This window comes from Lithobates pipiens, unplaced genomic scaffold (assembly GCF_037356315.1).
Source record: "Lithobates pipiens isolate NorthernLeopardFrog02 unplaced genomic scaffold, aLitPip1_a1.2 Scaffold_18, whole genome shotgun sequence".
NCBI lineage: Eukaryota > Metazoa > Chordata > Amphibia > Anura > Ranidae > Lithobates > Lithobates pipiens.
Window position 1 is genome coordinate 503,620,321 of NW_027507758.1, and position 12,195 is coordinate 503,632,515.

The 12,195-nt window shown below is 44.3% G+C and overlaps 1 protein-coding gene across 3 annotated transcripts in view; it reads right to left on the minus strand.

Moving 5' to 3' along the window:
* Nucleotides 1–12,195, minus strand: part of STAG1 (STAG1 cohesin complex component) — a 299,590-nt gene that overhangs the window by 38,521 nt on the left and 248,874 nt on the right. For all 3 annotated transcript variants that reach the window (XM_077488685.1, XM_077488684.1, XM_077488683.1), the window contains 2 exons: nucleotides 8,857–8,944; nucleotides 8,692–8,772 (listed from right to left, as the gene is read on the minus strand). In XM_077488685.1, the coding sequence (XP_077344811.1) occupies nucleotides 8,692–8,772; nucleotides 8,857–8,944 (169 nt within the window). The remainder of the gene's footprint in view (nucleotides 1–8,691; nucleotides 8,773–8,856; nucleotides 8,945–12,195) is intronic.

The following is a 12,195-nucleotide window of genomic DNA, read 5'->3' on the forward strand; positions in this document are numbered from 1 at the left end:
TTGATGCGGAATGCCAAAACCACCTTCGGCAGAAAGGAAGGCTGCCAACACAACACCACCTTATCCTTATGGTTAACCATATAGGGCGACTTGCAAGACAAGGCCGCCAGTTCCGAAACCCTCCTGGAGGATGTAATGGCCACTATAAAGACCACTTTTCTGAAAAAGAGTCAACAAGGTTATTCCTCTGATGTTCTTAAACTGCGGTTTCTGAAGCGCAGACAACACCAGGTTCAGATCCCACAGGGTAACGGACGCACCGGAGGAACTACAAGTCGGACCCCTGAATAACAGTGCTCAATAGAAAGTGAGACACCAGGGGTTGCTGAAAAAAGACAGCCAAGGCTGATATTTGTCCCTTAATGGTGCTGGACACCAACTTCTGGTCTACTCCTCGCTGTAGAAACAGCAGGATCCTGGAAACTGAATAGGTGCACGGATGCCATCCTTTCTCCTCACACAGAGTTATGCCTTCCAGGTACGACGGTATATCTTCCAAGAAGAAGATTTCCATGCTCTCAACATAGTTGAGATCACAGAGTCCGAATCGGACCTTGATACAGAAGGTCCTCCCGCAATGGCAGTCGCCAGCAAGCCTTCGCAACCAGGCGTACTAGGTCAGCACGTCAGGGACGCCAAGGCCATTCCAGGGTATTAGTATTACTGGAACCCCCTCGGCCTGCACTCTGCGGAGCAGACATGGTAGTAGCTTTTCCGGAGAAAAGTCGCAGATCAGCTGCTACTAATCCCATGGAACCACCAGCGTTATTGATGGGTCAGTCCAAGGATCTCTTTTCCTGGATACGAATCTTGGCCCCTTCCGATTGAGACGGGAGCCAGGAGATCCACGTCTGGTGTGCCCCACCGCAGGCACAATAGCCTGAACATGTCTGGATGCAATTCCACTCTCTTGGGCCCAGCATCAGGCGAATTAGGTAGTCCGGCCAGTTTCTTCCTCCCGGGATGTAATGGCCGACACCTGTCGCTCTGTCCACTGAAGGATGTGCGCGACCTCCCCTGCTGCAGCCAAGCTACTTGTTCCTCCTTGATGGTTGACATATGCCACCACCGTGGCGTTGTCTGACTGGATCCTGATTGTACGTCCTCGTACTCTCATTGACCATGTGGAGAGGCAAGCCTGATCGCTCGGAGTTTGAGCATATTTATTGGCAACTTGGGTTCCTCACCCGACCAGAGACCCTGGATCGACTGTACTTCCAGTACTCCACCCCAGCCGGTTAGGCTGGGGTCTGTTGTGATCACAGCCCAAAGCAGAGGTAGGAACAACTTCCAGGACCGAAGTGCCGGGGACCTCAGCCACCAGTGCAAGGAGTCCCCAACTGACTGATTCACCTGAATCTGTTGATCCAGGGATAACGGAGATATGTCCCTTTGTGTCAATATCTCCTTCTGCAATACTCTGGTGGAAAGTGGGCGTATGGTACTGCCTCGAAGGAGGTCACCATGAGGCCCAGAACTCGCATGCAGAAACGCAGCGATGACAACCTATGGTTCAGCGATAGTATTACTGCGGCTCTGAGAGTCTGCAGTTTGTCTGAAGTAAGAAAACTCTCACTTCTATGGAGTCCAGCGGTAAGCCAGCGCTGAATCGGTATGAACACCAACTTTTTAGGTTAAACAGCCACCCAAATACCTGCAGGGTTTGCATGGTGATCGCCACATCCTCCTTTAATTTTGAGGTGGAAGCTGCTCTTAGGAGGAGGTCGCCCTGGTAACTTACGGTTGCGATCCCACGTTGTCTCAACAATGCCAAACTTGAAGTTAATATCTTGGTAAGGACTCGGGGTGCTGAAGCCAAGCCAAAAAGGGGGATCCACAACCTGGTAGTGGGCTTCCCCCGACTGCATTACACAGAACCCTCTGATGCCTGAAGCATATGGGTGTGTGTGGGTATGCATCCTGGATGTCCAAAGACCCAAGGGAGTCCCCCTGATGGAGTGCAGCGGCAACTGAGTGGACTGATTTCACACTGAGCCTCTGTGCTTAAAGCAATTGAGACTTTTTAGGTCCAATATTGGACGTACCCCTTCCTTCTTTGGGGACTACAAACAGGTTGGAGTAGAACCCCTGTAAGCTTTTCGACACCGGAACAGACACTATCACCCTGAGGTTTAGCAGGACCCATACTGGAAGGGTATGCTGGAAGGGAAGATCCGTTTGTTGGCCAAGATCTTATACCCAAGGAAATCAGTTTGCAGACCCGTTGGCCAGATAGCAGAGAGGCCCACCGGGAAGGCGACCTCTCCACCCGTATGATGGGCAGGAACAAACCTTTATGCAGTAAAACTTTTCTCTCAGGCTTTTTAGGCTTGTGGTTCCAGGGACGCTTTCTTCCCCAAGGGTCATCCTGTTGGACTGGGAGCGTTTTGCCCAAATCCCAGACTATCGGAAAAGCCTCTTGAGCGGAAAATGAGGGCCTTTGCCTGCGGCGTGGCTCCTTAGTCTTCCTGGCCTGTGGGAGCAAGGTAAGGCAGAAAAACCCCAAAATGAGGCTGCAGGAAGCAGGCTGGAGGGTTGTTACTGAAGGTACCGCCCCTTGGGAAGAACTAGGAAGTTCTGTTTTTTGTACACGTTAACATGTTCTGCCTAGTCCTCTCCTGAAGGTGGAGTCACAACTCAATGCTCAAGAATAAAGGAGCTGTTTCAGGCAGTGAACGCAAGAGAAAAATAGGATGTCCATTTTGTTTGGGAGCCACGTCGCATGACTGCGCATTTGTCAGTTAAAGCGACGCAGTGCCGAATTGCAAAAAGTGCTCTGGTCAGGAAGGGGGTAACTTCTTCCAGGGATGGTGAGAGAGTAGTGGTGCGCAGTACTAGCTCAGGAAATATTAACCTACAAAGTCTGTAGATACCATAAATACAGGTATTTAGATGCTAGGTGTGTGGCCACCCAGACCAAAAGAGTAATGTATGGGGAGCTTAATATATATGTTCTATGAGGGAACGTGAGAAACCCTCGCCACTATCACATAATAGTGTTTGGGATGAATATTAGATGGATGGAGTAATGCGCAGAAAAGGAATATAGTGGTTAAAACCTAATAATTTCTGATGCGATTTTTAGGGTAAGCATAGGACTCTAAAATAGTAATACTAAACAGTAAATAGGTCCGTATTTTCGTGTCTTACAACATCCCATAGGTAAAATCTATATATGAAAAATGTGATAGAGACTAATGCGATTTGCTGCAACTGATCCAATCGCATAAAAAGTGCTGGTGCTAAGTGATACAATAAGTGTGTTGCAATGTCTACTACACCATGAACAACAATGTATACATACACAATTATTAACAAAAAACAGTTTAGTGCAAAAAAAGAAAATAGCTAATTGTGGTTAGCAAAAAATCGCATAAAGTGCCAGTGTTAAACAAATTGGGTTGGATACGTGTGGGTGTCTCTCCACCCTATACTAAATAATAACTGCAGTGAAGTGAGATAAGGTCATGCAAAATTGACACAGAAGATAAATGAAAAACGCAACATTAAAAACGCATAAATAATATTAGTGTTGCAGGTGAAAAAACTCTCTAACAATAATGCAGGTAAATAGTGCTCAATAGTTAAAAACTATATGACATATCCATTCCACAATAACATGTGTTAGAATTGTGTCCATACAAAACATGTGCGACCACCAATAGCGATTATATCCAAAATCGCATATGGCAAAAAAAATGCATGCGGTGCTGGTGTTTAGTTCTATATGAACTATAGCGATCTGATCGGTGGTGGTGGTAGTGAAAGTATCCCACGTGGTCCTGTGTATTCGGGATATGGGTGTCCCCTTACCATACAGCTGTAAGGTAACAGCATGTAACATATATATCCTCAGGATTCCTGGTGGTCTTTATCCCACGAGGTCTTGTTACTGTGTCCCCGTCTCCTGCCTATTCCGCTGTGTAGTCTCTTTAAATGGTTGCTCAGCGATGCCCAGTGTAGGGGAAGGGGTTGTTACCTCAGCAGGTTATGTAGGGGATTTAAGCAAATAAGGAGGAAGGGAGCCCCATAGTGTAGTATTTATGAACAAAGTTTAAGTTTATTCAAGAAACGAAAAAATACTCACAAAGTTCAAGCATAGAGTATAAACGAGCTGCGAGCTCGATTGCGTCACTTCCGGTAGCGTCCCGACGCGTGTTCGTTTTTCATTTATCTTCTGTGTCAATTTTGCATGACCTTATCTCACTTCACTGCAGTTATTATTTAGTATAGGGTGGAGAGACACCCACACGTATCCAACCCAATTTGTTTAACACTGGCACTTTATGCGATTTTTTGCTAACCACAATTAGCTATTTTCTTTTTTTGCACTAAACTGTTTTTTGTTAATAATTGTGTATGTATACATTGTTGTTCATGGTGTAGTAGACATTGCAACACACTTATTGTATCACTTAGCACCAGCACTTTTTATGCGATTGGATCAGTTGCAGCAAATCGCATTAGTCTCTATCACATTTTTCATATATAGATTTTACCTATGGGATGTTGTAAGACACGAAAATACGGACCTATTTACTGTTTAGTATTACTATTTTAGAGTCCTATGCTTACCCTAAAAATCACATCAGAAACTATTAGGTTTTAACCACTATATTCCTTTTCTGCGCATTACTCCATCAATCTAATATTCAACCCAAACACTATTATGTGATAGTGGCGAGGGTTTCTCACGTTCCCTCATAGAACATATATATTAAGCTCCCCATACATTACTCTTTTGGTCTGGGTGGCCACACACCTAGCATCTAAATACCTGTATTTATGGTATCTACAGACTTTGTAGGCCAATATTTCCTGAGCTAGTACTGCGCACCACTACTCTCTCACCTTTCTTGATTCTTTGGGGTTCAGGTACCCCGTATTCAGTGTGTGCAGCGGCACTAAAAACCATTCCCCTTCCTGATTAGGCGCAGGAATAACCCCTATATTGATCTTTCTTCCAGGGATGAAGTGGTTAAGAGCTGCAATTCCTAATCCCTTCCTCCAATTTGGATGTACAAATTAAACCTGTGTGTGCGCAATTTCAGCCATATCCATTATATAACTATAGTTTGAATATGTTTTGGTAAATACCTGGAGAGAAAAAAAAAAAAATCGTGCCTGTGTCCAAATATATATGGGTGTGTGGGTGCATATCTCACAAAAGCGAGTACACCCCTTACATTTTTGTAAATATTTGATTATATCTTTTCATGTGACAACACTGAAGAAATGACACTTTGCTACAATGTAAAGTAATGAGTGTACAACTTGTATAACAGTGTACATTTTTTGTCCCCTCAAAATAACTCAACAGGCAGCCATTAATATCTAAACTGCTGGCAACAAAAATGAATACACCCCCCCTAAGTGAAAATGGACAATTTGGGCCCAAAGTGTCAATATTTTGCGTGGCCACCATTATTTTCCAGCACTGCCTTAACCCTCTTGGGCATGGAGTTCAGAGCTTCACAGGTTGCCACTGAAGTCCTCTTCCACTCCTCCATTACGACATCACGGAGCTGGTGGATGTTAGAGACCTTGAGCATCTGTGGGGCATCCTCAAATGGAAGGTGGAGGGAGCACAATAGGGTTTAGGTCTGGAGACATGCTTGGCCAGTCCATCACCTTTACCCTCAGCTTCTTTAGCAAGGCAGTGGTCGTCTTGGAGGTGTGTTTGGGGTCGTTATTTTGAAATACTGCCCTGCGGCCCAGTCTCCGAAAGCAGGGGATCATGCTCGGCTTCAGTATGTCACAGTACATGTTAGCAGTCATGGTTTCCTCAATGAACTGTAGCTCCCCAGTGCCGGCAGCACTCATGCAGCCCCAGACCACAACACTCCCGCCCACCAGGCTTGACTGTAGGCAAGACACACTTGTACTCCTCACTTGGTTGCTGCCACACATGCTTGAAAACATCTGAACCAAATAAATTTAGCTTGATCTCATCAGAACACAGGCCAGGGTTCCAGTAATCCATGTCCTTAGTCTGCTTGTCTTCAGCAAACTGTTTGCGGGCTTTCTTGTGCATCATCTTTAGAAGAGGCTTCCTTTTGGGACGGCAGCCATGCAGACAAATTTGGTTCAGTGTGCAGCATATGGTCTGAGCACTGACAGGCTGACCCCCCCCCCCCCCCCCATCCCTTAAACCTTTGGGGCAATGCTGGCAGCACTCATACTTCTATTTCCCAAAGCCAACCCCTGGATATGACGGTGAGCATGTGCACTCAACTTCTTTGGTTGACCATGGCGAGGCCTGTTCTGAGTGGAACCTGTTCTGTTAAACCGCTGTATAGTCTTGGCCACCATGCTGCAGCTCAGTTTCATGGTTTTGGCAATCTCCTTATAGCAAAAGCCAGTGATGGCGAATCTTGGCACCCCAGATGTTTTGTAACTACATTTCCCATGATGCTCATGCACTCTGCAGTGTAGTATAGCATCATGGGAAATTTAGTTTCAAAACATATGGGGTGCCAAGGTCCGCCTAGGCCATATTTATGTAAAGCAACAATTCTGTTTTTCAAATCCTCAGAATTCTGTCATGTTGAACTTCCAGTGACCAGTATGAGAGAGTGAGAGAGCGATAACACCAAAATTTAAACATACCTGCTCCCCCATTCACACCTGAGACCTTGAAAAACTAACGAGTCACATGACACCGGGGAGGGAAATGGCTAATTCGGCTTACTTTGCACATTTTCTCTTAGGGGTGTACTCACTTTTGTTGCCAGCAGTTTAGACATTAATGGCTGCGTGTTGAGTTATTTTGAGGGGACAGCAAATTGACACTGTTATACAAGCTGTACATTCACTACTTTACACTATAGCAAAGCGTAATTTCTTCAATGTTGTCACATGAAAAGATATAACAAAATATTTACATAACCGAGGGATGTACCCACTTTTATGAGATTATATATATATAATTTTTTTTTTTTTTTTACTCCTGTTCTAAATATTGTATGATAATGTTGGTGAGTAACAAGAGGATCCACAGCTAAAAAATATTGACCTTACAAAGGAGTGCAGGATGAATGCTGCAGATAAAATGAACATCGATATATATATCTACTTACTATAATCCCTTGGCCCTCTCCCCACCCCAGCATGACAGACTGGCAGAGAAAAGTTTACTGCAGCTTGGGTCATCTATCCACACACTTCCAAATGACATGCTGAGACCAGCTTTAGTGAAATATCACAGCTGCATTGGGAGCACCACTTCAATACCTGCTGGTTATTTGTTTTCTGAAAGGTCTTTAACCTGTCCTCTGGGGTGGGTTCCAAAACTGCCAATGGAACTTGTGTCTGTTATGCAATGGTGGGGGTGGCAGTGGATTTGTCTTTATTATATAAAAGACTGCACCTTTCCTTATCTCTTAACTGGGCAGTGGGGAGGTTTTGCAAATTATACCTACATGGCCAATGAAGGTTGTTGGCAAGGCATGAAAAGACTGCTGCTGCCACTGAGCAATCCAGTAATAAATTAAAATGTTTAATTCTAATGTTTTAGAACCAGTGTTGATTATAGTGAAGCAAGTTAGCATTACTGTTAGAGTACTTTCACAGAGGCGACAGGTCCGTTAGCTAGTTTTAGTATTGCTTTACTGTCGGTTTAGCTGCGCTTTTTGGCACCTAGCAGGGCACTTTTAACCTCCGCTAGCGCCCGAAGAGGTTAATACCACCTGTGCTGTGGTGCTTTGGAAGTGCTGACCATTCATTCCAATAGGCAGGAGCAGTGTAGGAATGTATACAGCGCTCCTACACCACCCCACAGATGCTGCTTGCAGGACCTTTTTTTTCACAAACCGCAAGCGCACCGCCCAAGCACTCTGACTTTCACACTGGGGAGGCATATGGGTCGTATTCAGGCGCTATATTTATCATTAAAACGTCTAAAAACTGCGTCAGTGTGAAAGTAGCCTTGAAATGTCATGGGGTCTGTCTTCTGTCAACAGTATCACAGTTAGAAATGCATTGATTTATTTGCTACATGTTCGATATAAGAAAACCATCTCCAATTGCATATGCCATTTATTTGTAATATTTACACATGATTTACTGTGCTGTAAATCCTTTAAAGTGGTTGTAAACTTCAGTCATGAAATCTAAACAAAGCACTTATCAGTAGTTTACTTGTCTCTCTCCAAAGCTCTGAGTGTCCTTTCTCTCTGGTGCTTTGTCCCTCTGTTATCAGCATGAGATGAAATGGGGAAAGAGGAGAGCCCACCACAGAGCTTGTCTATTCACAACACAGCTCTGCATAGTTCCTGCGCTGGGTGTGAATGGGGGGGGGGTGCTTTCCTACAATCAGCTGTCACACACTGTACAAGCGCTTCAACTGCAGCTCCCTACCCCCTCTTCTGTGCTACTGACAGATACATAAGAATTTTATCTAAATTCAGCACTATGAAGGGATGTAGAAAAGTGATGACTGCAAATAAACAAATAAAACTTATGTAGGAGGATTTGTTTCATCTTTGTGTATCATCTGATGCTATTCACTTCACTGGGTATATGAGAGGGTTTACATCCACTTTAAGAAAACAGACTACATGATCTTGAGTAGGTTTACAGCCCATTAAACAGCAAACTTTGCAATATTTGGTAGATGGGTACACTTTAATATCTATTTTGAGGCAAGACATTACTACAGGTGACAAATACAAAATTACTTGGAAAACTTACTCTGGAAGGATTGCCTTCTGTGATTTTAACCAGCTGCCACAATAGAGAGTAGTGAGAGCACTGGAGAGCCTGGACACCAATCTGAAATAAATCAAAGAAAAAGAATTAGGCTCCATCCAAACATATCCACCAGCAAGTACTTTATTTCAAAAAAATCTAAAATACCTGCTCGAGCATGCCTTCATGTTCCAGACCTGCCTTCAACAGCCGATAACAGTTTCCAAACATGTCCCATTTGGTCAAATCATGAGCGCTGCAATTACAAGGTGCTTTCAGGAACACAGAACATCTGCTAGCATATTGCAAGGCTGAACAAGGGTACTCCACATTGCAACAAACTATAAATCACAAGATTCACAACACAATGCCATAATACCACAGGAATTCACAAAAAACAGAATTGCGATTATGTAAATAGAAGTATGGGGTTTAAATAACAAAACAATAAGCCTTACACTAACGTAGGTAGATGCAGCATCGATCAGATGCCACGTCTGTCCCCCGCCACCAATGCACTGAGAACAGAGCAATCAAATACTGCTGATCACTTAGCTCTCCACTCTGCTCTAAGCAGAGAGCAGTGACTGAGTCACCAGCTCTCTGCGCTGCCCCCTCCAGCGCTCACTGGAGTGCTGGTCTGGGGGAGGAAGGCCAGTCTCAGTCTCCGAGAGGTGCATCTGGGAGGCTGAGCCAGCTACTGGTCCAGGCATCTGGGTGGATCTAGACGAAATCTGGATCTTTCCCCAGCTTGAACCAGCTAAAGCCCGTTGTCGGCTGAAAACTGGTCACGGGAGTGCAGAACTGTTCTGCACGCCTGTAATCCATAGAAGTATACCCAAAAAAAAAAAAACTTTGGCCATACCTTTCCTTTAAAGGAGGAAGGGAGAGAAACAGACATAACATACTAGCATGAATATTGAAAGGATATTCTCCACTTTGAGTAGATTCTGGAATCCCATTCCATGTATTCGAACCACTCCTGTTAAATTTGCAAAATTTAACAAATTGATGATCTTGTAATGTCCATGGCAGGTGGGCAAGCCATTAAGTTCCAGAGAGGCTAAAAAGCCTATATAGTACTTAAGCAATACCTCCACTTGCAACCACCAATAACTAGAGTATCAGACTTTAGTGGACTGATTCTTTAGTCAAACTCTGCAAAAACCATATTCTTCCTTATGGGCTTAGTGGGGAATCGTTATAACTACTGACAGGTGTTCATTGATATGAAAAATTTACTCACACACCTTCTTGTCCTAGTAACCAATCTTACATGGATAGAAAGCTAGGATAAACTGTCACCATGACACCTGCCAAATGTTAAACCGCACTTTTGGAAGACTTCCTATGACTTCGTCATTTCTCTGGAACGGATCGTGGAGGGAAATCTTCCAATGTGAAAAAAGAATTAAAATATTTAAAAAACGTTCTATACTCCCCTCTAAAAATAGAAATATACGCAGGGATCTTCAAAAAGTTTCAATTTATTTTTTTAAACAAGTTGTATATATAAAAGTGTGGAAACTTTTTGAAAACCCCTTGTATATTAGTCCAGTCTGTCTCTCCTCAGCCTCACTCCCATTGTGCAGAGGATGATAGAAGGCATATTGAATTAAGGCAGATTCATGCACTTTTACAGGATCCATGTAAAATATAATTAAACATGTATTCATGAAATGCAGAACAATTTTAAAGTGGTTGTAAACCCTTACAACACACTTTGACCTACAGGTAAGCCTAGATTAAGGCTTACCTATAGGTCCAAGAAATATCTCCTAAACCTACACGGTTTAGGAGATATTTGCCGAAAGACAGGCACCGATGTCTACGGCGCATGCGCCGTAGACAGCAGCATGCAGGCGCACTGAGCGCTCCGCGGTCAACAGCGATATGACGCAAAAGGCGGCTCCCGTGCGCATGCGCGGGAGTGACGTCATCGCGGTTTCACCGTATGACAGCGGCGAGACCCACCGAGAAGATGGATGCGGCAGACTACAGGGGACAGCGGTGACTGCCCAGATTAAGGCTTACCTATAGGTCCAAGAAATATCTCCTAAACCTACACGGTTTAGGAGATATTTGCCAAAAGACAGGCACCGCTGTCTACGGCGCATGCGCCGTAGACAGCGTCACGCAGGCGCACTGAGCGCTCCACGGTCAAAAGCGATATGCCGCGAGTGGCGGCTCCCGTGCGCATGCGCGGGAGTGACGGCATCGCCGAATGACAGCGGCGGAGCGGCAAGACCCACCGAGAAGATGGATGTGACGTACTACAGGGGACAGCGGTGACTTCGCTGGCTCCTGTGTCAGGTAAGTGACACATATTGGCTACTATGCGATGCATAGTAATCCATTATGCTTTACCTTTGCAGGGAATGAAAGGGGAAGTAAACTCATCAGGGTTTACTTCCTCTTTAAATGGTGTTTTATTTGAGTCATTTCAATGGTAAGCTCATTTGGCTTAACTGATGTAAATGCTATATACACATTTTTATAAAATACCACATACATATATATATATATATAACAAAGAACATTTGAGGTACCAAATAACTTGGTTGTAGTTGATCTGTGCACAGACTATAATGAACAGGTTACTAAAATAATTATTAACTTTTATTGGGTTCTTGGTGTGCTGATAATATGTAAATTAGCAGTTGATTCCAATTCTGAGCAAACAGGAGACATCAAGAGATGTCAAATATGCTGCCATTTGCTGGCTCAGTGTATATCTAAATATAGGATTTTTGTTACTTATCATAAAATCCATTTCTCTGCTTTCATTGACAGACACAGCACTCCATATGCAAAACCATAGGGTTATATTGCCCCCTACAGAAGTAGAACAGTAGGCAGAACAACAACTTAGCTACACCTATGGGCAGTACTAGCTGGTATACATTCCCCTCTCTGCTATAGGCGTTCAGTTTAGTAACAAGCAGTATTAGAAGTATTAAAACTCCATAGCAGGATGGGTGCTGTGTCCGCCAATGAACTCAGAGAAATAGATTTTTTACGATGAGTAACAAAAATCCTACTTTCTCTTTCGCTCATTGACGGACACGGCGCTATATATTCAGAACCATAGGGACTTACCCAAGCAGTGCCAAAAACATGAGGGGTGGGACAAAAGCCCCCAAGGCTAAACAGGTGCTCAAAAAACAGCACCTTAACTTGAATACCCCCCCCCCCCCCCCCCCCAAGAGGGAACAGGTCCTCTAGACAGAAGCCTGCAAAACCTTGCAGCCAAAAGAAGCATCCACTGCAAAGAATTTTGTTAAAGTGTGCACTAATGACCAGGTGGCCACCTTGCAAACTTATGACACAGACGCCTGATGGCGAAAGACCCAAGGATCACAAAGCGACTGAGTAGAGTGCGCCGCCACAGGGAAGGGAGGAACTCGCCCCTTGATAGAATAGGCCTGAATCACCATCTGTCTGATCCACCTGGAAATGGTAGCAAAGGAAGCGGTCAACCCTTTCCATGGCCCATCCGCGATCACA